The sequence below is a fragment of the Bos grunniens genome, chromosome 18, assembly GCF_055505025.1.
Source record: "Bos grunniens cultivar Pamir isolate PY7600 chromosome 18, Bosgru_T2T1.0, whole genome shotgun sequence".
In the NCBI taxonomy this organism is placed as follows: domain Eukaryota; kingdom Metazoa; phylum Chordata; class Mammalia; order Artiodactyla; family Bovidae; genus Bos; species Bos grunniens.
The window spans coordinates 11,281,441-11,308,794 of record NC_141182.1 but is presented as its reverse complement, the minus strand read 5'-3'; the positions used below and the strand labels follow the sequence as shown (position 1 = coordinate 11,308,794).

At 49.9% G+C, this 27,354-nt stretch overlaps 1 protein-coding gene across 11 annotated transcripts in view; it reads right to left on the bottom strand.

Annotated features, from left to right (window-relative positions):
- Positions 1-27,354, bottom strand: part of KIAA0513 (KIAA0513 ortholog) — a 60,563-nt gene that overhangs the window by 15,261 nt on the left and 17,948 nt on the right. For 8 of the 11 annotated variants that reach the window (XM_086350207.1, XM_086350203.1, XM_086350208.1 and 5 more), the window contains 4 exons: positions 6,297-6,804; positions 4,274-4,373; positions 3,399-3,472; positions 237-307 (listed from right to left, as the gene is read on the bottom strand). In XM_086350207.1, the coding sequence (XP_086206333.1) occupies positions 237-307; positions 3,399-3,472; positions 4,274-4,373; positions 6,297-6,625 (574 nt within the window). In that variant the 5' untranslated portion in view covers positions 6,626-6,804. Of the gene's footprint in view, positions 1-236; positions 308-3,398; positions 3,473-4,115; positions 4,374-6,296; positions 6,805-16,766; positions 17,606-27,354 lie in introns of those variants that run through there. The other 3 variants (XM_086350211.1, XM_086350212.1, XM_086350205.1) reach the window with 2 other exon arrangements.

The following is a 27,354-nucleotide window of genomic DNA, read 5'->3' as shown; positions in this document are numbered from 1 at the left end:
ACCCCGCAGCTTTGCCTTAAGAAATCCCCACCTGGGGACTTCCCTGGAGTTCCAGTGATAAAGATTCTGTGCTTCCACTGCAGGGGCTGCGGGTTCAATCCCTGGTCAGGGAAGTAAGATCCCACATGCTACGCAGTGCAGCCAGAAAGTAAAAACTAAGTAAAAAAGAAATCTCCACTCGATGGGCGTTGGAAGGTGAGGGTCTGCCCTCCCCGTGAGCCGCGCTGGGGCCTCACCGATGTGGTAGTAGGTGAAGCACATGGTCATGAGGTTCTTGGCGGGCCCGAAGTCGTCCATCTGGTGACACCTGAAATGAGAAGAGCGGTAACTGGCTAACGGGTCCTCCCACCCGCTTCCCTCTGCACCTTCCTGAGAGGACCAGCATACTCACAGGCACGTCTGTTACCTCACCCACCTGATGCTCTGGAGAAGCCACAGAAAGAGCTCCCCGAGTCCAGGGACACGGCCTGGGAGAAGGTCTGATTCTGGGTGGGAAGGCCCTCGCCATCCAGCTACCAGGCCTCTTTCACTGTCAAGGTGGGACAGCCAGGGCCCAGGAAGCTCGACCCCGCCCCAAAGGGCAGCCCCAGAACTGGAGGCTGGGCCTCGCATCTCAGGCCTATATCTGCGTCTGGCCCTACTTCTCGGGAAGGAGCATGGGCTTGGGTGATACGCAGACGTGGGCAGCACCAGGACCACCTGGAGAGCGTGTTAGGATGTGGATTGCTGGGTCCACCCTGGAGTCTCTGGGTCATCAGGTTTCACGCAGGGCCCAAGAACATGCATTTCTAACAAACTGCCTTGGGAGGCTGATGTTCTGAGGCTCCTGGCCCAGAGACAGCACTTTGAGAATGACTAGGAATATGAATACCTACCTACCCTATACCACTTGCTGAAAATCAAAGTAATCAATTACATACCAGAGCCTGCACTAGGCTAGAAGATGTCCTACAAATGTAAAGGACTGTACTTACTATATTGAGAGTATGAGATACACATGGATCCATTCAACTTAGCAAACAAAAAAAGGGGAAAAAACTTCAAAAACAGGACCTGCCTGCCCCTGGCAATCTGTAGTTGCAAAGCTATAAGGATGTCCACTGCTGCTGCTGCTGCTGCTGCTGCTGCTAAGTCGCTTCAGTCGTGTCCAACTCTGTGCAACCCCATAGATGGCAGCCCACCAGGCTCCCGCGTCCCTGGGATTCTCCAGGCAAGAACACTGGAGTGGGCTGCCATTTCCTTCTCCAATGCATGAAAGTGAAAAGTGAAAAGTGAAAGTGAAGTCACTCAGTCATGTCTGACTCTTAACGATCCCATGGACTGCAGCCTACCAGGCTCCTCCATCCATGGGATTTTCCAGGCAAAAGTACTGGAGTGGGGTGCCATTGCCTTCTCTGGATGTCTACTGCAGTACCATGAATTAGAGAAGAAAAGGAGGAATCAGCTAAAGCCCGTTAACAGGGCAGGTGCTGAGTAAATCTTGGTATAGTCATGCATTCATATATTACAACACCTCATAGCCATGACAGATGCAGCACTGGAATGCAAACGCACGGGACTGCATTTTTAGAAGAAGTATATCCTTGCTGGTGCATGCATTATTAAGAGTGGGGTTATCACTAGGAGATGGACCAGAAGTGAGAGAGCCTTTCCGTTTCCTCTTAGGCTTCTGTGTCTTTCCATTCTGTTCCTTCATGCACTTTCTTTCCTGTTTAGTTTTTCACTTCAGATAAGCATTACTTCAAAAAAGAAAATCAACAGACATTATCTAAATAGTGGGATGCTACTACTACTACTAAGTCACTTCAGTCGTGTCCGACTCTGTGTGACCCCATAGATGGCAGCCCACCAGGCTCCCCCGTCCCTGGAATTCTCCAGGCAAGAACACTGGAGTGGGTTGCCATTTCCTTCTCCAATGCATGAAAGTGAAAAGTGAAAGGGAACTCGCTCAGTCATGTCTGACTCTTCGCGATCCCATGGACTGCAGCCTACCAGGCTCCTCTGTCCATGGGATTTTCCAGGCAAGAGTACTGGAGTGGGTTGCCGTTGCCTTTTCCAAAACAATAGGATGAGGGCCACTTTATCATTTAACATAAAAATAATCCAATAAATCTAAAAAGCTACATTTCTATAAATATTTTTTGCAACCATAAAAAAATATATGCTCACAAACAAAGTCATGGAAGGAGTCTGTGTTTAAAATTTAACTCCCCCAACCACCCAGTATACTTATTTAAGGAATAATTGAAAGAAAAATGGAGAATCAGATAAGCATGTTATCATACGGGGCATACCATATATGACACTATCTATAAAAAGTATACATTCATGAAAGTTCCTATAGATACAAATGTCTGGAGGTTGAAGTGTCCTCAGGGCAGGAGAGTGTGCTGACCCCTGACCTCCTGGGGCTGCTCTGTGCAGCTCCCGACGCACCCCCAGAGAGTGTGGGCCCTCGACTCCCTCCACAAGGCCTCTCCACCCAGGCCAGCTCCCAGACCTGGATTCCTCCTGAGCACACCCGGAACTTGGCACATTCCGAGCAAGTGTAAGAAAAACAGGGGCTCCTTTCTTTTGGCAATTTTCCTCCAGTCCATGCCCTGTGTTCATGGGGAAGAGAAAAAGGTGGGGAGACACGGGAAAGTGGCTACAGCCTAAGCCACAGACCAGGACCTGCTCCAAGGCCACACTGAGTTGATGGGGGCAAGTGGGTTTAAATGACGGTCAGATCAGAGTCAGGGCTTCCCTCTGTCCCCAGTTTCCCATGCACCCACCCCATGATTAAAGTCACTGCTTAGTTACCCCCAGGCAGACATGGCTCCTCCCGTTCACACTGCGGAGGGCATGTCCAGGGCGTCTGAATCAGGTCAAGAGTCCTAGAGCCCCAGGCCTCAGGAGCAGGAGCCCCATGAGTCATCGGCCAGCCTCCACAGCCACACGTTGGCGGGGGGCTTCCTCCCCAGCCCACATGGTTCAGGACACCCTCTGAGACAAAAGGCCCCAGCAGTGCCTCACTAGGACTCCGGGCAGGTGACATCATCCAGCCATCTCATTAGTGGGTGGTGAGAGTATACAGCACGTCACTATAGGAAGTCCAGAGAACCCCGATCTGGGCCGGAGGAGGGCAGGGAGGGCCGTGGAATCACAGCCTGTCTCCAGACAGGAAGGGGGGACTGACTCACACCCAGCTGTGGCCCTCTCCCCTCCTGCCGGTCGGGGGGACTGTGCACTCTCCCCCGAGATGCTGGTCACGACTCCTAGCAGAGGCCGGGGAGCGCCAGAGCAACTGAGCTCACGACGCATGTGTGGGGCCGGTACTCATGACTGGGGTCTCTTGGGCGGGGATAGAGGAAAGATGAGCAGTTAGGACGGAGGCTCTGAGCCGCGATATCACTTACTCAAACAGGACCACCGCGAAGGACTGCACCAGGCGGTAGAAGGTGGGCTCCGAGACGCACTTGGAGTTGCAGCGCTGTCCAGGAAGAGGGCAGACAGTCAGGCAGCCGCTGGCAGGGCTGTATTCAGCTCAGAGGGGCTGCAGGTTCACCACAGTGTCTCCAAGTGCCGAGCATCTCTAAATGCAGCCCTACTCGAGCCCTGCACGAGCCCTGCTCCACAAAAACCCGGACTCAGCAAAGGGCTGCCCTGCCCCCAGACTGCCCCACATCATTCCCTGTGTCTCTTTGTGAGATTTTAAAAGCTAGGAACTTCACCCGCTCACCCACACATATGCAACCCCAAGGTGGCAAGGCTGGCTATTTTTTGGATGGGGGATTTATGGGCAGTTTTTCTACTTTTGCTTACCAGCATTTTCTAATTTTTCTTGTAAGAATAAATTAGTTGTGATAAAAAAATACTTTTTAAAAAATTTTATTATCAGAGCATAATTGCTTTGCAAAGTTATGTTAGTAAAAAGTACTTTAAAAACTAAGAACTTCATCCATTTTACAGGAAAAACAAAAAAAGAACCTGTTGGCTATTTATAAAACTTCTCATCTGAGCTAACACGGCTGTCATTGTCTTGAATACTTTATGAAAACTGAATGTTGTGGGTTCTTTAATAAAAACACGCAGGGACACAGCCTACGTGCTTGTCTTTAAAAAGACGAACACACCTGGGATTTCCTGTGGCTGAGAGGCCAGGCTGCATCTTCCACTGTTCTAAACAGGCCTTTTCGAAACATCGCTAGATGAGCTTCGCATGTTTCTCCTGTGGGGTCGTTTCTCCTGAGCAGGTGGGCTGCCCCACCCCACAGCCCTGTCACCCCCTTACCTGGGCGCTCACATACCGGGCAAACCATTCCCGGCCTTTCCCATTCTCACTGCTACAGTACTCGCCAAACTTGGCTTTCTCCTCCTGGTCCAAGTCCTCCCTGCAGAAGAGGGCAGAGGGGAAAGACAGGAAAGCTTTAATCCTCTGGAACTAAAAGGACTACAGTCGGGGAAGAGGAAGGACAGGAAACCCTAAGTGCAGGCGACGCTGGACCCCGGATCCCCATCCTCGCCTCGGCTCCCCGATGGTACTGCACTCCATCAAGTGCAGAGGCACATCCCAGCCTCTGGGCAACCCCGAGAGGAAATGGGGTTACTGCTGTTTCCAGGATGAGGAGCCTGGCTCAAGGATCAGACACAACTGGGGAACAGCAAGCAGAGCCCCATCTAGACTTCCTGGCTCCAAAGCCCATGAGACTGCCCGTCTCAGTGAGGTTTGGGCACTCACAAGGTCCACAAGCCTCTGACAGCTGGGCTCTCCAACTCACCCGACTTCCCCTCATCTTTAGAGCTGATGAGGTATGGAGCCACCCACTGGAGTTAAGAATTCCTAACCTGCTCAGTTTCAGTATGACATATGGAGCCCATAGTCTGATGCCCCTCCAGCCATCAGAGGGCCTCGTTGCTTATTCCACTCACTTCTGAAGGGCCAGTCTGCTCTCTGATGCTCCCCGGCTCTGTGTGTAAGGGGTGAAGATTGGGGAGGGGGCCTCAGGCCTGCGAGTCACCACCCCCAGGGTGGACAACATGCTCACCTGATCTAAACCACTTCTAATCACCTTAGTTGGTGAGGGGGGCAGTACTCTACCTCCAATCTAATGACTAAAATAGGGTAGCAGAAGGCTGAAGGTCAATTGGCTTTTGCAATTTCGTTTATTTAAGGTTTCATAGAAAACATCTTGGCCTCATTGATCCCAAAATACCAACACCAGATGAAATGTGAGAATTTGCCAGGCATGTGCATGCAGCTTTGGAATGACTGCTCTTGACAAGGCATCTGACTCAGTTGTCCAGGTCCCATACTGCCCACAGACAGGCTGCCACAAATCGAACTGGCCTTCCTGGCAAGTCAGTGAGCTTCTGAGCTTTCTCCCCTTTTCATTAACTGGGTGTACTTGGAGAAAGCTGACTAATTTCAGTGTGAGTCAAACAAAATAAGTAGGAAGCCATCTACTGCTCTCCCAGAATGCACTCAAAATCACACATAAAAGCATTTGGGGGATGGACAATTATTAGGATGCTAATAAACTCTTTCCCTCTCCAATCGCAGAGAAAACTGAGCCACATCTGCAAGAGGTGGAAATCACCCTGCCAGTCAACCACTGAGGGGCTAAAGCACACAGGAAACAACATCCTGGCTGTGTGTGGTCAACAGGCAGAAATCCTTCTTACGCTGTAACAAAGCTGGAAAAGGGGCCCTTTGGCCAGAGCTCCTCAGGCCACAACATGTGCCCACCTCAGAGGCCTTGTTAAAATGCAGATTCTGACTCAGTGGGTCGGCTGGGGCCCAGGACTCTGCGTTTCTAACAATCCCATGGTGCTGATGCTGCAGGTCCTGAGGAGGGACCTTCAGCATTTCATGTGCTGCTGTGCAAAGATGTAAGACTTTGCACAGCAGCAAAGGCCAGAACTGACCCCATGTTTCCCTTTCCCCTGCTGAGCTGGTAACAGCTGTGAAACAGATTCCCAGGTCCAGCCTCTACTTCTGTGCAGCTATCAATGCTCCTGGTTCAAACCGTCAGGAGCCACCAAAGCGAGGCTGGGGAAAGGTGCGAGGGCAAGTCCCCATCCTAGCAGCTCTGTCAGCGTACCAAGAGGATTGGTACCTGAAACCTTCTGGCCTTGCAGCACCCCTAATTCACTGTCGGCTACAACACTTGGAAGGCATGCCCATAGGGGCTCACCTCAGATGCAGAGGAAGCAAAGCCAAGCCCTGAGCGGGGGGATCTTCCCAAGGGGGTCTGCAGGCAGCGGGTGGCACTGAGCCCAGGAGGTGCCAGCCGCGGGTGAGGGCTGGGGCTTACCCTCCAGAGAAGATCTTCTCCACGTAGCCGCGCATGAACTCGCGGAGCTCCAGCGGCTCCTCGTCCTTGGCCGAGTCTGCGCTCTGGTTGGAGGAGAAGGACTCGTTGGAGGAGGAGCGGCGGTACTGGCCCCAGGACGGGTGAGAGGGAGACTCGCCCATGTCGTTCTCGCTGTCCGCGGACTCCGTGGTCTCGCTCTCCGAGGCGCCCTCTCCTGGGGAGCTATCCCCATCCTGCAGCTTCGGGGGCGGCGCCTCCAGCGGCGAGGAGGCAGACGGCTGGGCCCCAAAGTCAATCAGCGAGCCCACAGGGACCTCGGGGGCCTCCATGGCTCAGGCGGGGGGCTGCGAACCAGGACGTCGGGTGGGGAGGCTGGGGCACGGGGCTCCCAGGTGCGTCAGCAGTAGCCCGAGGCTGAGCGGGAGCCCGCCGGGCGCATGTGCGCCGCTTGGGAGCTGCTGGCCGCTGGGACCGACTCCTCCAGATGGCCCAGGGGGCCCTAAGGCATCTGTAATGGAAGCAGAGACACATCATCGTTCTCACCATGAGAGCTTCCCAACTTAGATGAAGGAATTAGGGCACTCCTGCCCCATCAGAAGAAGCTCCCAACTTCCAGAATTTGGGCCAGCTCTCTGCTGATGTCCTCTGCTGCTCCCTCACCATTAAGCATCCGCCATACGATGGTCAAACAGCGAACAAACACACCAATCAGGCTTTCTCCAGACTAAGCAAGCAGACCTCAAGAGGGGCTGCTCCCGCTGGCCCGCTCCCCACTCCAGCTGACCAGGCCGAGGCCGATAAAACCGGAAATCACCCGCCACGGGCTGTCGCTAGATCAGCAGCCGTGGAAGACGGTGTCCTCAGGCGCAGGCTACGCACATGGGCTCCTCACCTCCAAGGCCCGAGGCTCACCCTTCCCGGTCCCCTTCTCAGCTTTTGCCGACTTAAGACCCAGGGCCTCCCTGGCTGTCACACGTGGGGTCATCATGACCCCTCAAACCCTTCCATGGTTTCTAAGGGGCATTTGCCAACCAGACCCACCTCCTCCTCCCTGCCCGCTCCCTGCACCAGGGCCACCCTGGACAACGGCACCCACCTCCTGCTGCCCATCCTTCTGACCCTTAGGCTGAGTGGTCCTCTCCCTTCCCCTCCATCTTCCTCGCCCCACCCGGAATTCTATTCATCCCTCTAGACTTGGCTGAGTACCACCTCTTCACAGACCCTTTGCTCAAACCCTGTGCAATCTATTTACTGATTCCTGTGTGGCCACACTGGAACTTTACTGACACTCATTTAATAAGTCTCCTTGTTTGACAGATAGATATTAGTATTCCTGCTTACCCCACTAAAGTATAATCCCCTGAGGGGTGGACCATGCCTCAGCCACCTTTGTAGCAATACGCGAGCACCCGGCACAGTTCAGTTCAGTTCAGTCCCTCAGTCGTGTCCAACTCTGCAACCCCATGAACCGCAGCACGCCAGGCCTCCCTGTCCACCACCAACTCCTGGAGTCCACCCAAACACATGTCCATTGAGTCTGTGATGCCATCCAACCATCTCATCCTCTGTCGTCCCCTTCTCCTCCTGCCCTCAATCTTTCCCAGCATCAGGGTCTTTTCGAAAGAGTCAGCTCTTCACATCAGGTGGCCAAAGTACTGGAGTTTCAGCTTCAACATCAGTCCTTCCAATGAACACCCAGGACTAATCTCCTTTAGGATGGACTGGTTGGATCTCCTTGCAGTCCACGGGACTCTCATGAGTCTTCTCCAACACCACAGTTCAAAAGTATCAGTTCTTCATTGCTCAGCTTTCTTTATAGTCCAACTCTCACATCCATACATGACCACTGGAAAAACCATAGCCTTGACTAGACGGGCCTTTGTGGACAAAGTAATGTCTCTGCTTTTTACTATGCTGCCCGGGACAGAGTCCTAACTAAGTGTCCACTGTATGTTTGCTGGATGGATGACCAGACCTGACTGTGAACATGCGCCGGGAGTCGGGAAGCTGATGATGCAGGCAGAACTGGGATTAGGATCTCTGCTTCTAACCAGGTCTCCACCACTCAGTTCAGGGGTCACCTGCCAGTTCTGGGGTACCTCCCCAGTGACAAGAGAGGAGCCCTCCTGATATGAGTCCACCTTGATCCTGGGCCCCTGTCCCTGTCCTCTGCCTCTACAGATCCCAAATATCTAAGACAACACCTGGCAGAGAGGTGGCTTCCTGTACCGTACAACTAACGTATCTTGTGAGGCAATTCAGTATCAAAACTGCATTTACTGCCTCTTAAGAGCTTAATGTCCATGGATCGATTACGGGCTCCTCCAAATTCCCCAGCCCAGGATATTTTCATATGTCCTGAGTCAGAAGGATGGGATGGCTGCCTCCCTGTCAATACAGGACTCAGGAGAGTCCTACAAAGACTGCCTTGGTCCAAAAAAGAGATACAGCATGAATCCCAGCTTGAAAGAACTTTCTGGGCCAGAAGAACAACACAAAGTGTGCAGAGAGTCTGAGACTACGGAGCAGTGGGCTGGGGTTGGGCCAGCCCCAGGCACTTTGTGCCAGCAGGGCGGGTGAGCTGTGGCCTCTGCTCCCTGGGCCAGGGCCTGGTCAGAGACATCAAGGGCAGGGGAGGGCTCTAAGGTCCTTCGGACAACCATGCTCTCAGCTCTCCAGAGAAGAGAAGATCACGCCTATAACGACTCAACAGATGTTAAAAATGGAAAATCACACTACTAGGGAAAATGTGTGCAGCTACTATGATAAGAAAAATTGAGTTAATTATACTTATGTGAGAAATTCACCCAAATCCAATTTTTAAAAAATCTATAACACTACTCAATTAGGCAAGGCATACAAAAGGAAGTTATTAAATTCTTAGACAATTCTTCAACCCATACTAATAACCACACATATAGACAGGCAAATCAAAACAATTAGGTACCAGCTTACACTACAACGTAAGCAAAAATTAGAAAACTATAAATTTTCAAAGCAGATGAGATGATAATAAAACTAATATTTTCAAACAATTCCAGCAACAGGGATAAAATTAATAAGACTTTAGAAAGCAATTTCAATAATTTTTAATTTTCTTTCCTCTGATCCAAGAATTCAAATGCTTGAAATTTATTCTAGGAAAGTAATTCCAAACAGAAAAAACAGTTATGTGGTCTGTAACAGTATTTATAATCCTCATAAATCAGGGGAGAAATCTAAATACAGTGAAGTGGCAAATAAAATCTAACAACTTGGTGCAATGGTAATCAGTGTATGATGCAATTAGAAGAATTCACTTTATACTCACATAAACAAATATTCTACAATCAACAAACGTTTACTAAATCCTATTGCATGCCAACCTCTGTTCTGGGTGCTAGAAATACTGAAGTGAATGAGTTTTAATTGTACTATAATTACAATCACGTCCACGTATGGAAAAGGACTGAAAAAGCAGACAGAAATGTATAATATGACAGTGCTGGCACTGAGAGCTCCCTTTTTTATTTTGCTATCATTAACCATGTAGTTTACAATGAATAAAAATTCAGAGGAAAAGGAAACAAGTATCTTGACACATTTCAGGATTCAGTCTAAAGGCTGCATCTTTTACCAAAGTAGAACCCGACAGCACAGAAGGGCAAGATCAGACCCTACTGTCACGGCTATTTCTGGTCAGGCCCGAGGCGCTTTCAGAGGCTGGTGGGAGCTCTCCTAGCGCCTTTCTAGCTTGGAAATTCGGGGCGTGCATGAGTCATTTTTTCCCAGAAGCCTCCTCGGTGGGCTCAGGAAGGAGGGGACAGGGTGAGGGGCCTGGCCCTGCAGGAGAGGAAGCAAAGGTGCCGGAGGGTCCTGGGTGCCATGCGGGCACCACGGGCTGCAGGGTGCAGGCCCCTCTGCCCGGGAATCTCTTCTCTCAACCAAACCTGCTCCCGGGGCTGAGATGCAGATGAAGCAGCCGCTTATGCTGAGGGCCTTGGAAGTACCCCACCCCCTTCCTTCTGGAAGGGAACAGAATTATGGGCCTCCATCCAGGACAAGGTGACGGTCACTCTCAACACACCAGGATCACACACCTCACTCGACTCCTGTGATCTCCAGCTAGAGAATGCAGAGGAAGTGGGCCCAGGGGTACCGACCGCACTGTCCCCAGGTAGGGCCAGCCAGGGGCTATCGCTAAGGTTTATGGGCCCAGTGGGATCAGACCTAAAGAACTTTCTCTCTCAAAGTGCTGAAATCCACTTCATGAAATCTTCTATTTTATTTCAAAATACCTCTGGGCTAAAGAAGACATGTCCTCAGGTTGTATTCAATCCCTCTGCTTTGTCCTGCCTACAAGAAGGACCCCAGACCCACTCCAGGGCCACAGCTCTGGGTTTTAAATCAGAGTGGAATCTCTGCAAATAACATTGATACTAAAAATGCCTTCTACAGACTTGCAGCCAAATGGACCTTCCTGCAACTGCATCCTCACAATTCGCCTCTTAGGCCCTAGAGCAGAAGCCTCTACCAACCAATTGAGTGAACCAAACTAGACTAAAATCCTAAGTCAGCCTATGGCTCTAAGAGGAGCCTTCTTCAGACTCGGAGTCAGAGAAGTGGATATCTGAGCCGAGATGGAAGACTCATAAGAACCCATAAGACTCTAGGGTCTTCTGAGCAGAAGACAGTGTCTTAGGGGAAGGAAGAGCCCACACAGGGGACCTAGGCAGCCATGACTTTGGAAAGTTCCAGACAAGGGAAGGCTAAGGAGGGAAGAGGTTGGTAGGGTGGAGGGGGCTGCAGATACCAGGACCCTGGGTTGGGTGCTCAGGGCGACTGGCAGGTAGCCATGGCAGCAGTGTAGAACAAGAGCAAGGGGGCCAGGGGAGGTGGGTGCGGTGGGCGCGTTCTTCCAGGAGCTTTCCTGACCTCATGCGCCCCCCCACCCCTGCATCCCACTGTGGCAGGAACTCGGAAGGAGATTGCCTTCTGTGGCTGCAGACCACATCTTCTGGGGCTTTGCTCAAACCCTGATTTCCCCGCACCCAGGGCATCTGGAGCGAGAACTTCTCCAGCCGGCTGGCCCAGGGCAAGCACACAGGCTCCTGGGGGCAGGGGAGACTCCAGAACCTTCTGTAGCTCTCCCCTGCCATCCGTCTCAGGCAGCTCCCTCTCCTCCAGTGCCCCTGAGCCACCAGAGGTGTGGCATCTCCCACCAGAAGAGGCAGCAAGCCTTGCTGGACCGGCACCGAGGACACGCTGGCTCCTGCTCCCTCCATGCCGCCCACCCCGCCTCTCACAGCATCAGGGACTCGAGGCTCGGGGGCGGGGAAGCAGTGGGCCCCCTGCACGTGGTTAGGGAGTGACCAGGCACGGAGTCCAAGCTCGGGTCAGTGTCGAGCCCAGGCTCTCTATCACTACGTGGTCCCTACAGGGGCCTCTCCGATGCTCTCCTGTGGGTCAGTCACCCTCCCAAATCTACACCATGGCCTAGAAGGTAGGCCCAGGGACACTCTTGTCAAATGCCCTCCCTGCCCCGGAGCAGAGAACCATGCAGGTCTTCACTGCACTTGCTAGATGGCTTCTCCCCTGCAGTCAGTCAAGCTTGCTTGAGGAGATTATTTCAGGGTTTCCCCTTTATCATAAAGATAAATTAGAGAAAGATCTGGAAACACAAGAGGAGGAAGAAAAAGCTGATCCCACCATGCCAACAAAACCCCACCTGCATCTGCACGGCTGCTCTCCTTGGTCTTGGTCAACAGGAAAACTCCTTTCCTACCACTGCAATGTCGAGAGAAATCCAGATGTGCGTCCTGCACCCAGCAGGGGCAACCCCTCCCATGACAGCTGCAAACCTGCAGGTGACCCCAGTGAAGATGGTCTTGTCCAGTCCCCTGAGGGGTGTCTTATTTCAAACAGATCTCACGGAAGGTCAACTGACAGTCTGGGTTTGGCTGTAGGGACAAGGGGAGGGCAGACAGGCCCCTCCCTGAGGTTTCTGGTCTCTGGGGCTGTCTTGAGACAAGTGAGCTTGATCCATGATTAGACTACTGTTATCTCTTTCAGTTCAGCCATCAAGAGACTCAGTAATGAATGGTTTCCAGGAAAACTGCACCTCACTGGAATAGCTGGAGGAGAGGAGAGGGAGAAGAAATAGGGGACACCTTTCCCACGTGCTGCTGCATCCATCGCCCAGTAGAGGCTGCTGAAGCCACGATGGATGGTTCCACAGAGGCCCACTCCCCTCCCCGGGCACCTGTCTGTGCCCTGGCAGGGTCCCAGCAGCATGGAGCGCGGCAACCACTTCCACACCTGCCCAGCCTGCCACAAACAATCAGCCTCACAGCGCAGAGGTTCTTCCTACGCTCCATCAGCATCTGTTCCACGAGCGCCCTTCCCCCTCTACAGTCCCAGGTCACAGAGAGCCCCCTGGGCTGGCCTGGGGCTGTGGGGGTGAGGAGGAGCCTCAGCCTGGCTGCAGAAGCCAGCCCCCCAAGCCCCAACCAGACCTCAGCCATTACTGAGGCTTGTGAAAACCTGCTCCATGTTGCTCAGAACCTCTCCCACAGCAAGATGACAGCAGAGACCTTCGTCCGCCTCTGCAGGGGCTGACCAGCTCAGCCCCCAGCTCCTGACAGATAAATCCACTCAGAGATTTCTGGCTGGGTGATAACTGACATTGTCCTGGCATCAGGAAGAAATGTGGGGCCATTTGGGGCTTTGAGGCAACAGTCATTCCAATGAATGAATACATGTCAAATAAAAAGTGTCAGGGCTGTCCTTTTAGATGTCAGCTGTTCAGACAGATTTATGCCCAATCGATGTGGATTGAAGATGACGTCAGGCCAGGGGGATCAAAGGAAACCATTACTTCAATTGGGCAATTAATGTAGTGGAGTTTCCTGGCAGCCAAAGCAAAAGAGGGAATTATGCTCAGTCATAAGATTCTTTCCATTCTGACAAATTCATTTGTAGATGAACCTTATCGAGATACCGAATTTAAAAATCAACTTGACAAGAAAATCCTCTTATGAAGAGTGCTGATTATTACAGTGAAAGTCTCTAATAAGTTTCTGCAAAAGACACATGCCAAAGAGATGCCAAAACACATGTTTTTAAAATGACTCTCCAGGACTCCCCCAGTAGTCCAGTGGTTAGAACTCTGTGCTTCCAATGTAGGGGATGGTGCAGGCTAGACCCCTAGACAGAAAAATAAGATCCTGCATGCCGCACGCATGGCCAAAAATAAATGAAATGACCCTCTAAAACCCAAAAGGTGTATGTTACATCCATTGGGAGCAGGTATCTGTCTGGCTGGAGCACGCTACGGGGTGAAGGTGAGCTCTCGGTGGTGGTTCCAGGATGGAGCATCACGAACCTGGAGACATCAGTTAATATGCCTGCGAGGGTCCCTCTCCCTCAAGTCCAATGTCACTTCAGGGTTTCTGGCCATCCCCAGTCACCAACCATTCACGGCTGAACTCTCTGAAGAGCACTTGCACCAACATTCTGACTTGGTGATCAAAATAGGGCAATGAGAGCTGGAGGGGGGCAGGGCAGGGGCACCCTCAAGGCCCTGCTCCAGGCACCAGCTCAGGGTTTCCTATCGGGATGGGAGCCCACGCTGGTTACGGAGATGGGAGCTGAGCACCTGGTGATGACTCACAACCCACAGTGGGGAGTCTCCGAATCACATCTCTCACTGCTGAGGAAGCGGAGAAGATGGGTGGGGAGTGGGGAGGGGGACAAATATAACCAGGTTTCAAAAGGGAAGGCGGTGGACGCTGGGACAGAGTGAGAGCTGCATCAGGGAACACCCACAGGTCTAAGCAGGGTGGGTCTGTGAGCACAGGACCGTGAAGCAGCGAGGACGAGGTCAGAGCTGATGCCAAACTGAGCTCGCGCCGTGTGTGTGTGTGTGTGTGTGTGTGTGTGTATGTTTCTTGAAGATTCATACACCAAGGTAATGCTGCGGGAACAGCACGTGGGCTCTAGCAAGGACCAGACAAATGCATTACAGCTTTGAGGACAAAACAGAAAAAGGTGGCCTGAACGCTGTGTAAGTAGGTGGATTCACAGTTCTTTGCATTTTAAGATCTTTGAGATCAGAGGTGGCTTAGCGCTGCTTCCAGCTAGGCCCATCAAGATACATTTGTCTCTGCTCGGAGATAAAATTGGTACCTCTTTTATTTTTTTAAATAGTTTTATTATTTATTTTTTTGGCCCCGCACCACATGGCATGCAGGATCTTAGTTCCCCGACCCCGAAATGGACCTGCACCCCTTGCATTGGCAGCTTGGAGACTTAACCACTGGACTGCGAGGGAAACCCCAGCCTCTGTCTTCGAATAACTCATAAATTATTAGTGAGGGAACCTGACATTCCAACCCAGAGTTTCACAAGTCCACGGTACGCGTGCCACGAGTCAAGGGGTTTGATGCTGATGAGAACAACAAACTCAAAACTGACCTTCGGCTGCACTGTCAGAAGCACCTGATCCAAAACACGAGAGATAGTTTCAGTCAACTCTGCCTCTGCTGGTCAGGCAGCTCCTGGAACATTCTGTCCAATCCCACACCCCAGAAGGAGTTGGCAGCTCCTCTTGGGGCAGCAAATCGGAGTAAACATGTCTGGAGACCCAGGCCTCATGCTCCCCAGTCATAGGGCCCAGAGCAGCCCAGTAGGATACATCAGTTTGGAAAAAGTAATAAACTGGCAAAGTATTTTAATGTGATAAATGCTTGTAAGACTTGTGGAAAAGGAGAAAGCTATTGAGAATCTGGAGTGTCCTTAGTCGCTCAGTCGTGTCCGACTCTATGTGACCCCATGGACCGTAGCCCACCAGGTTCCTCTGTCCATAGGGATTCTCCGGGCAAGAATACTGGAGTGGGTTGCCATGCCCTCCTTCAGGGGAATCTTCCCAACCCAGGGATCAAACCCGGGTCTACCTACATTGCAGGCGGATTCTTTACCATCTGAGCCACTAGGGAAGCCCAAGAATCTGGAGGGCAACCCAAAAATGATAATAAAAACAAAATCCTAAAAAAAAAAAAAACACAAAATCCTACCTGATAACTGTGTCACGTGAGCAACGGTGAGAAATTCAAGGGGGATTTACTGAGGGGGTGAGTAACTTGGGAGAAGAGACAGCGGATTCAAATCTGGGAGGAGCGGCCGTGTGACCAAGCAATCAGACTGTCCTCTGTGGTTCCAGCAGGAAGAGCACATTCCCAGCAAGGCAGCTGTCTCCACCCCTAGAATGGACCCTCCAGAGTCTCCTTCTTGAAAAGGGAGTCGGAAGCAGAAGGTGTTAGTGGGAGAGGCCACGGGACCGTTAGGGTTTTGTGCCATTTCCAACCCGAGATAACACTTTATGACACTGAATGCAGGTTTTTCTCCATTGCAGCTGTTGTAATGGTTATATCCGAAAACAGTTCCTATTTTATGACCTCCAGGAAGAAGCAAAGGTCTAAAATATTCACAGTTCCCAGGAAAAGGAGATAAGGGGCCATCTGCTGGCTCCCTCACACCTGACCTTGGTGGGTCAATATTAAAACTGCCAGGATGGGCTGGGCGCTGTGCTAAGGTGAGGAATAGGGTGGTAGAGGAGACAAGTTTCCTATAGTCTAGTGCAGGCTGCCTCCCTTGGTTCAGCAACACTGCAGAAGGCTCCAGGAATTCAACCAGCTGCAAGTGGATCAGGGAGGGAGAAAAAGGTATACGATGATTACAAACCAATGGCTCCTCCCCAGTCTAAGTCTTTGAAATTTCTTAGTTTTTCCAAAGTTGCTCTAAGTCTCAACTCAAATGTCATCTCTCATCAGTGCTTGGAAATACCTTTTGCACTTTACTGATGTCTAATTCATCCCAGGTAATTCCTCAATGAATTGGCGTTTGCTAACGATTCCCACCACTAACTTACCGGGTTGACTGCACTACAACCAAATGTTAGAACTTACAGGTACACCCTGTCCTTCCATGAGCACCTGCCCTTCTTTTTTCTTTTTTTTTTGGCCACACCTCGAGGCAGTTGGGATTTTAGTTCCCTGACCAGGGATCAAACCCACACCCCTGCAGTGGAGTCCTAACCACTGGACCACCAGGGATGTCCCAGCTGCACTTCTTTAGTAAAAGGACACAGCTGACAACTCAGTGACAGCGGGGTTCCATCTGGATACAGATGGACTTGGTTTTCCATCCTTCTGGGCAATTTGGCAAAATAACTGCCTCCTACCCGAGCCCCTGGCACAGAGACAGCCGCACTTTTTTGAACTGAAATAGGCTCCCTAAAAAGATCTGATCCTTGGTCCTTCTAAAGCCCAAGGCAGGCGAGGGATGGAACTCAACAAACGTCCATCCTCTTTAAGCTCAGTGCTTTGCCCCGGCAGCCCAACGCAGGGCCAAGACAAAGAGCCGTGTGCACTGGCCACCTGTGCCTCCTCAGGAGGGTCAGCTCTGGGCAAGTCCTCCTGGACGTGGGCTCACCTGGAGGCCTCGGAGAGCCCTCGGCTTGATGCCGCAAGTGACTGTCACCGGTTGGCCATGACATCGTCATCTCTGGCTGGTGGTCAAGGTGCTCTGCCATCTGGAGCTGGTCAAGGCTGCTCATGCAGCTCTCCAATGGTCACACGCAGAGGGGACGCTGCTCTCATTCAAAAGCAACCCCACACAAGCATGAGGTTGTTGGTTTCTTCAAGACAGAATTTTCCCATAATCAGTCTATTTCCCTCTCTCTCTCTCCCCTCATCCCTCCCTGTCTTCCTCTCTTTCTGACACACACGGCCTTTGCTAACACTTTCTTCATTTCCTTATACACACCACCCACCTTCCTCTGGCTAAATCTCTTGGCACATCCAACCCCGGCTCTGCAACGTGGAGAAATCTGAAAATTGTAGTTGTGTCACGCTGGTGTTCTCTCTAGGTCATCTGTGGTCTTTTGAAATCCTCCCTGGTGTTGAAATACATTTAACAATATTTTTAAAGCCTATCTAATTTATCCAAAGAAAATAGCCCCCAAAACCTCTATGCAGCAAGCTTTACAACAGCAAAAGGAAAGTGAAAATAAACTAAACGATCAACAAGAAAGTTGTGTCAATTTTGCTATTAATTCTGGCACTTCACTGAAATATGACAGAAAATAATGACAACATGGCACTGTGAAAATGCTTATGTTAAATGAAAATGAAGCAGAAAATGAAAAACCAAGATGTAATGTTCAACTATATAAAAATAATACAGAACAATGTCACAGCTATCCTGTCTGCCTCACACTGTTCTTATAAGGATCAAATGAACTAATAAAGCAAACCAGAAAAAAAAAAAAAAAAAGTCAAATGGCTAAAGTATCGTATGAATTCTGAATGGTATTTGTATTAGGCATGTGAAGAGTGTTCAGTACATGAACTGACAGGACAATGGGGACTTTGAAGATCTGATCAGTATCAGAGACCCTGGAGAAAACGGCCACTTCCAAAGTTCTGCCCTATGATTTTCAAATGCTCTTTGCTTTCATTTGTGTCAACAAGTGTAGACAGAAATTCAGTAACAGTCATTGGTATTAATGGTCCTCTCATTCAGAAAATCTTTTAAGAAAGCAAGAGTTATTCTTGCAATAAAGGCTTTGCTTTACTTGAGTGAGACAGGGAGGAAGGGAGAGGGGGATGGGGGGTAGGGAGAGAGAGAAGAATCTACTTTAAGAGATTAATTCTTTATCAAGCCCAGGTCAGATTCTGTAGCACGAGGCTATACACATTGGTGACCACCTGGATACAAATACTTCAATATGCTAAAGATTCTCGACTCCCAGAGAGATCTTTCCCAGCTTCTCTGTGTACACATTTCCTAATACCCCAAACGCAGAGGAATACAGCTCAGGCGCCTATAGTCAAACCATCCCTTCAACCCGGCAACCTGATGAGTGTGCAAGGCCAGATGTGTGAAGACGGGGCGAGGGGAGCTCAAGGGTTCCTTCCACCCGTCCTCTATGTGATGCTGCACATCAGGTTTTCCAAATCCTTCCAACTTTTATCCTTTCATTTTCCTCCTTCCCCACATGAACCACAGTTCTCCTGTACCAGCTTCATCCTGACTTCCTGTCTCTGTTTAACCCAGATTTCTTCACTGAATGCCTCTCAAACAGCTGTCTTCCAGCTTCCTTATGGTTCTGAGTGAGGAGAGTAATTAAGCACACACTCCATCCCATCTCACCCACTGAATGTGGCTATAAAACCTGGGCAAGATGGACAGGGCAGCTATATGAGGGCTCTGAAAAGCAAACAGTAGCAGGCTGAGGAGGGAAGATGACCAGAGTTTGAAGTCCCGCCAAAGAGTCCTGCCTCCTCCCAACTCCAGGACCCCAGCCTGGACTGCATATAACCCAGTACCCAGAAAGAGGCCTCAGCAGAGCTCCAGAAGCTGCGTGCTGGCGTGGGGAGCAGGGAGGGGGTTGCCTAATTCTCAGAGGCAGTGGGCCCAAACCCAGGGCTTTTCCTCTCCCGTGCTTCTGTCTTCTTGGTGTTCTCATGTCCCGGTCCCCAGCAACCCCCCAGCTGCAGAGGGGTCCACAGGTGCCTAAAGCTTTGAGGCAGGAAGCTTCCTTTCCAACTAGAGGAGTCGAAGGAGGTGAAAACCCCACTGGACTTTTCTCTCTTGGTCATCCTCTTGCTTAGTTATGGATGTGAGCTAAGTCCCAGGAAGACCGTAGCAGAGCAGGAGAAATAAGGCCCCTCCTTCCAGGATGAAAAGCCAAAGAAAGAGGCCTCTGGAACTGGAAAGGGCCGGGGAGACAGTGGAGCAGGAGACGCTCAGGAGAACAACCCCATAAAGCGGGGTAGGCACGCTCCCGGGATCAGCCCTGAGCTCAGCAACGGCAGATACAGGCCTGAGTGGCACACTGTGGCCTCAGAGCACCGAGCCTCGGGAGAGAACGCGGAGCCACGCTGGGGACACACGGCAGAGCTGAAGAGCATCATGAAGGCTTGGAAAACACAACTGGTGCGGAGACTCGCAGAGGGCTGGCAGGGGTCCAGAATCTGAGCTCAAATGGGTCTAGTGCTTGCTACAGCAAAGATGGCAGCATTCTCCACAGGATTTAAATAAGACCCAGAGTCTCATAACGCAATATTCATATATTCAGGATCAACCCAGAATTGCTCAGTATACAAAGAACCAGGAAAATCCTCAGCTCACATGGGAAAGGATCAGTTGATACCAGTGCCAAGATGACAAAGTATTAGAATTAATTAAGACTTCAAAGTCATTATTATAAAGCATACTCAAAGGAGTAAGGAGGAACGTTCTTGAAATACAGGTAAAGACAAAAAGTCTCAGCAAAGAAAGAGAAGAAGTGAAGTGGAATCAAATGAAAATTTTAGAAGTATGAAACACTGTAACTGAAGAATCTTAAACCACTAGAAAGGCGCAACAGTAGGCTGAATATGATAAAGGAAAGAGACGGTGACCATGAAGACAGGTCAATAAAAATGATCTAATCTGAACAACAGAGAGGGAAAAAAAAGGTTTTTTTAAAAGTGAGTAGAGCCTTGGGGACTTGTGGAGCAAAACTGAAGGGTCTAACATCTGTGTCATTAGAGTCCCAGAAGAAGAGGAGAAAGAAGACAGTGCAAAAAATATACCTGTTGGCCGTTCCCTCCGCAGTGTGACGTTGCTGGGTGATAGACACACAGACAGTGAATCAGGACAGAGTCCAGAAATAGCCCCACACAAGGAGAGCCAACTGAGCTTTGACAAAGATCCAGAAGCAACTCCATGGAGCGAGGACAGCCATTTCAACAACAAATGGTGTTGGAACAACTGGACATCCATGAGCGAAGAAATAAGTAAACAGATAAACCTTGACCTGAAACCTTCACACCGTATTAAAATTATCTCAAATGGATCACAAACCAAATGTAAAGCTTTAAAAAGTTTTCAACTAAAACAATGTGAAGAGTTCCAAGATATGACATTTGAAAGCACAGTCCACAAAAGGAAAAGTTTATATACTAGACTCCATAAAAATTAAAAATTTTTCTCTGTTAAAAACACTGTTAAAAGAAAAGACAAGCTAGAGACTAGGAGAAAATATTTGCAAAACACATATCCAATGAGGGACTTCTATTCAGAAAACAGAAAGAACTCTCAAAACCTAACAGTAAGAAAACAAGCCAACCTAACAAGGAGCAAAAGAACAGACATTTCACCAGAGGGGATACAGAAGGTAAGTAAGTATATGAAAAGGTATGTGACATCATTAGTCATGAGGGAAAGGCAGATTAAAACCATAGTGAGCCACCAATTGGGGTTTCCCTGGTAGCTCAGCTGGTAAAGAATCCACCTGCAATGCAAGAAACTCCAGTTCAATCCCTGGGTAGGGAAGATCCCCTGGAAAAGGGATAGGCTACCCACTCCAGTATTCTTGCCTGGAGAATCCCATAAGGGATTCCTCCTCCCCAGAGGAGCCTGGAGGGCCACAGTCCATGGGGTTGCAAAGAGTCAGACATGACTGAAGCAACTTAGCACACAGCAACCAATTACATACCTGCTAAAATGGCTAAAATAAAAAATATTAGTCATATCAAGTGTTGACAAGAATGCTGAGCAACTGGAACTCTAATATACGTTGTTGGTAGGAATGCAAAAACGTTTGCCAGCTGTTTTGGTTTTGCTTTTTAAGTAAACTTTGAAATTTTAGGGTAGTTTTAGATTTACAAAAAAGCTTCCTCAGTGGCTCAGATGTAAAGAATCAGTCTGCAATGCAGGAGATGTGGATTCAACCCCTGGGTTGGGACGATCCCCTGGAGAAGGGAATGGCAACTTACTCCGGTATTCTTGCCGGGAGAATTCCACGGACAGAGGAGCCTGGTGGGCTACAGTCCGTGGGGTCGCACAGAGACAGGCATGACTGAGCAACTAACACTTTCACTTTTCTCACTTTACTGTAGACCTACCATATACCCCACATCGCTTTCCCTATTGTTAGCATCTTGTATTAGTTAGGTATATGTTATTATTCATGAATCAGTATTAATCTATTCTCATTAACTGAAATATGTACTTTATTCATATTTGCTCCATCTCTTCCTAATGCCCTTTTCCTGTTCCAGGATCCCACATGACACTGTCATCCTGTCTCCTCAGGCTACAACAGTTTCTCAGATTCTCCTTGTTTTTGAAAACCACAATTCTGAGGTGTATTTGTGTGTATTTTGTAGAATGTGCCTAGTGGAGATCTGGCTGGTATTTTTCTCGTGGTTAGACTGGGGTTATGGGTGTTGGGGAGGAAGACCCCAGAGAGAAGGCACCATTTCTATCATATCATTTCAAAGGCACATACTATCAACATGACTTCTCCTGGGTGACCTTGATCATCAGGCTGAGGTCACACTTACCAGGCTTCTCCACTGACAGTGCTCTTTTGTTTATCTCCCTTTCCAAACTGTGCTCTTTGGAAGGCTGTTGCTGTGGCCAGGCCCCCTTTAAGGAACAGGGAGTTATGCTCCAAGCCCTTCAGGGTGGAGGATATACAGACATCATTTGGAATTCTTCAGGATGGGAGATTTGGGAAGTTTCTTATAAACATATACTTGTCACACACACCCACTCCTAGATACGTACTTAAGAGAAATGAAAACTCAGGGTCATACAAAAATCTGTACACAAATGTTTCTAGCAACTCTATTCATAACTGTCCCAAACTGAAAATACCCCAGATGTCCTTCTCCGGGTGCATGACTAAACAAACTGTGGGGTACATATGAGTCGACCTCTCAGCAATAAAACCCCACCACACGTAACAGCTTGGTGAACCTCAACTGCGTGATGCTGAGTGGAAAACACTGTCCTTGGAATTTCACCTACACCCTGACTCCACTTATAAGACGTGCTCCAAAAGATGGGGGTCAGGGGCTGCCAGGAGTTAGGGATGGGGTGCAACAAACAACAAAAGGAAACGTGGGGGTGACGGAGAAAGTGTTTTGTCTCTTAACTGAATTCGTGGTTACACAAATCTGTACGTATTTTAAAATACACAGGACCGTACTCCAAAAAAGTCAGTTTTACTATTTGTTGTTTAGTCGGTCAGTCATGTCCAACTCTTTGCAGACCCACGCGCTGCAGCACGCCAGGCTTCCCTATCTTCCACTCTCTCCCAGAGTCGGCCCAAACTAAATTTTACTATATGTTAATTTAAAAAAAAAGAGGTGGAAGCAGCGAGCCAAGTGCCTAGAACAGGGGCTAATAAGTAAATAGTAGTTCCCTTCTCTTTTAAAAGTGGGGCCCTAGAGACCCCAGACCCCACAGCGCCATGGCTGACGTTCATCCAGCCTAGTGCATGACCTAGATTTCTTGGTTTGACCGGTACCTGTGTCCACATTTCTCCCAGGTGTCCATTTGGAACCACACACCCTTCCTGAAAAACAGGTCTGGACCTGAATCCTTGGAGAACAGGGTCAAACAAATCAGTCCTTTCCATCCCTGTGCCAGCCAAGCTTATGGGACACCACCTGCCTACACATGGGCCACCCTTCCTCTGCAGGCAGACAGGGTCAGACACGTGAGACAAGAGGTGGAGAACTGGGCGGGGCCTCGATCCCACAGTCCCTCATTTTTCCGTGATTTCTCATCCTTTGTCTACATGGAGGAAGGGGCTAAGTAGGAAGAAAGCACTCCGGATCAAGTCCGTTTGGTTTTAAAACAAAACAGGTAGGGCAATGCTAGTAGAATGGCTGCACATCACAGGTGTGGGTACGCACAGGAGACACACAGAAGAAAGGGTTAGTGAGAGAAACACAGAGACGACCTTCCCTGGGTTCTCTACAGGAAGCGCAGATAGCCAAAGGCCAAAGTAATGACAGTCAAGTTAAGAGCAACTCACGGAGGCAGTTCAAGCGCCTTGCCCACTGGCCTCCCCAGGGCTGCACACGGCTCCCCACCACAGGGCAGCGTCTCCTTTCCGACCCCCTCCCTCAGCCGCCGGCCACTGGAGGATAAGCCTCACCCGAGGCGGGTCCAGTCACGGGCCTGAGACAAGTACAAAAGCCCAAGCTGGACATAAGGATCAGGGTCAGCCACCTGGAGGAGCTCCATTAAGCCTAGTGAGCTGACCACTGGTCTGAGAAGGTCAACAGAGCCTGCAGAGGCTGGAAAACAGGCCCCCTGTGCCCCCAACACATGGGGCAGGGTTCAGTCCCCTCCTCTGCAGTAACAGTGACTTGGGATCACTGAATCTTTGAAATGGGACTCAATTTCAAGAGCCCCCTGCAACTGTCTTAAAATAGTCATGGGCCCTCTGCTTAAGAACCAAATGAAAGGATCCGCTCCGCAGAGAGAACTCTCATTTTACTGTAAAAGCCCGAGCAGCTCTGGGAGGACCCCAGCCCCTCTTTACCCACCCTTTCCTGCCGAGGAAACATCGGGGAACACATCTGTCTGTCAGAGATCATGCCCGTGGCTAGGGATGGACCCCCTTCTCAGTGGAAGGAGGTGCTGGGAGAGTTGGGGGTCTCATGCTTCTGCACACAGAAAATGCAGTCAAAGCTCCCCTCTGGGACCAGAGGGAAAGCCTGGGCTGGGTGACACAGGAGACCCTCCCTGGGGACTCAGGGCTCCTGACTTGCACCCCAGGCTCCAGGTCACCTCTTCCCTTCAAGTTCACACTATGGACTCAGCTTCCTCACGACTGACTGAACAAAGGCTGAGCTGCAGAGGCTGAATCAAGTGTCCATGAGGAGAAAAGACACGACTTCTTTCTGAGCTGCTGTGGTTTTCAGGAAACAAGAGATGGGGAAATGCTCATGCCTTTCTAAAAACATGTAGGTCCACAGAAGGCATCTGAGGCAGTTGAAGTCAGTCACACAGGGCAGAACCACCCAAGAAAGATGAGACCAGCTCTGTAGGGCAGCATCTGCTCCTGGAAGCAACATGGCCGCCAGGGAGCGGGCCATGCTCTCCAGGCTCGGCCACGCCTGGAGCTCTGCCAGCCATCAGCCCATCCCTCCAACCAAGGCCCAGAGTTCAAGAGAACTGGGGCGATGCCTCTGGGTCCCCTGCCAAGATGAGACAGGAGACCTGCCTCCAGGCCACCACCTCCACAGCTGGTTTTGCTCACTCCTTCCTGGAGTGACTGGCTCGTTTCCCTATTCCGTGTGTGTGTGTTGGGGGGGCGGGTGGTAGTCGTTCAATCATGTCCAGCCATGGACTGTCAGTCCACCAGGCTCCTCTGTCTATGGGATCTCCCCAGCAAGAATACTGGAATAGGTAGCCATTCCCTTCTCCAAGGGACCTTCCCAATCCAGGGATCCAACCTGGGTCTCCTTCATTACAAGCAGATTCCTTGTACTGTCTGAACCACCACCCACTGCTGCCCCCTTACTGAGCAAATGTGTCTTCCTAAAACTCCAGTCCAGACTCTCGTGTTAACAGAAGAGATCCCTTGCGCTCTTTAGACTGAGTATTCCTGAAAACATGACATGGAGGAGACTGTCATCCCATCAAGAAGACCAGACCTACGCTGGTTGTTCCAGTGACCAGAGAGACAGAAACAATGATAGAGACAGACAGATGGACACAGAGAGGGAGAAATGGGGTGAGACAACGGTCCAGCGCTGCGGGACCTAATGACAGAGCATCACCGATTCTATGAAGAAGTCTGAGATGTGAAACCAGAGTCTTTTATCAAACCTTTTCAAGATTCTTATACTACTCATGATAGAAGCTACACACAATTACATTTTTCTAAAAATTTTCTCCCCTTGCAAATTTGAATTTGCATAAAAGGATGGCATTTGCAGACATCACAAAACAGATACTGCTCCCACCTCTCAGTAAGCACCGGAGACCTCTGGCCACACCTGAGCACTGCCGTGGCTGCTGGTGTGACATGCCCTCCAGAAGGACTATTGCTTTGGCCAGCGACAACGGCACGAAAAAGCCAAGGTGGTTTGGATTGTCCTTTTCCATAATGCTGTGACTATTATTTAGCACTTTTTAATAATTAACTGATAATTACAATCAACACTCAGTGTATGCTCATCACACACCAGGCCCCAGGCTAGCACTCTATGTGGAGAACCTGCTTTAATTCTCCTGTAATACAGGAGCTAGGTTATTACTATTCCCATTTTATGGCTGAAGACACTTCAAGGCTTAGAGAAGCTGCCTAAAGAGCTTTTTAGATAAGTATTTTAAACTAACTGTCTAAGGCCACAGAGCTAAGAAAGTCTAGATAAGGCCCAGCAGAGTCTGGGTCCACGACCTTGCTGTGAGGCAAGGAGGTAGCTGCTCACTGAGAGACAGCTAAGCATGCTCCCGGCAGCTGTCAGCGACCGGAGTGGATTACTGTTCCCTCCCGGAGAAGATAAACTATAGGTCTTCCTGTTTGGAAGTGATGCAGGCAATGTCAGATTTAGCAGTGTGACATTTTTTACAAAGCATTTAAAGAAGTTGTTTAATTCCTACTTTAGTAGAGACTGGCAAACACACAGGGCTTAGAGCTTTTCACCCACAAATGCTAGGTTTTCCTATTAGTTACTTGGGGCCTTAATTGAAAAAAAAAAAAAAAACTGAACGATTTTAAAATAATAATAAAAGAACAAAAGGAGATGTTGGGCTTCCTTGGTGGCTCAGATGGTAAAGAATCTGCCTGCAATGTACAAGACCCTGGTTTGATCTCTGGGTCAGGAAGATCCCCTGGAGAAGGGCATGGCAACACACTCCAGTATTCTTTCCTGGGAAATCCCATGGACAGAGGAGCCTGGAGGGCAACAGTCCATGGGGTCGAAGAGTTGGACAAGATTAAGCAACTAACACTTGCAAAGGAGCAAGAACAAAACAATTATGCATAAGTGATTCCAGATTTTATTTTACTCGAATAAAACCCCAAAGCGTTAGTGTCAGATGAGACTTTAGATTTCTAGAAGACAGTGGGGGCTGGCACAGACGGGATGGGGAGGGGCTTCTCTCCATCTCCAGTGGTTAAAGCAACATGCTTCCAAAGCAGGGGTCCTGGGTTCAATCCCTGGTTGGTGAACTAAGATCCCACATGCCGCTCAGCACGGGCAAAAGATTTAAAAAAAATTTTTTTTTTAATTAAAAAAAAAGGGATGGGGAGGCTGACAGAAAGCTCAGGGGAAAGGTGCAGACTCACGGAAGCAGCTCTAAGATGGGAAATGGTGACATAGGGAAGGGACAGGGTGTCAGCAAAGCCACACAGCGGTGCACACGCAGCTGCGTCTGGAGCCCACACTTCTGCCCACAACAGCGCCAACTGAGTGAAACAGAGAACTAGGGAGAGGAGGGAGCACTCCTGCCCCGGGGCTGGTTTGACATCTCTCTGCTCAGTGCCGAGTCCTGCAACTTTCATCGTCGAAGGCCAAGGACACAGCCGTTGCCTCTCATCTCAGATGGAGGCAGTGCCAGCGTGACAGATGAAACGTGTTATCCTGTAGAGTTCAGGTCATGTGTGTGACCATTTATTAAGTCCTTACCAAGTCATGGGAATTGCGATTAAGACACAAAGATGAATAGTATATGGGCCTTCCTTTCCCAGACACCATCTAAGAAGAGACAGACCTAAGTGAATGATTATAGCAAGGGGGGCCAGCGCTGTCATTCCAGGATGCAGGCGTGAATGGGAGACCAGAAGCAGAAGCAGGCGATACTGCCTGGGCAAGACCTGGACTGCACTGTTCAGGTGAGATCTGGTGGGAGCCTGCCAGCCAGGCAAGGGAGACACTGCAGAGAAAACAGCACGGGGGACTTCCGACAGTCTAGTGGTCAGGGGGTGTGGTTCTACCCCTGGTCAGGGAACTGAGATCCTGCATACTGTGAGGTGTGGCCAAAAAGAAAAGAGAAAGAAAAAAGAAAACAGCAAGAAGCAGCAGGCAAGAGACAGTAATAATCCCCAACACACACGCACGTGCACACGTACATGCGTGCACACACACACAGAAGTTCAGACTTACTCAGACCTAGTCAGAGGACTGAGGATGAGAAAGATCATCAAGTGTAGCACAACACCACTTAATGTTTGCAAGTATTCTCTAAAAGTGTAAACCTGAAACTTATCATCAATCCC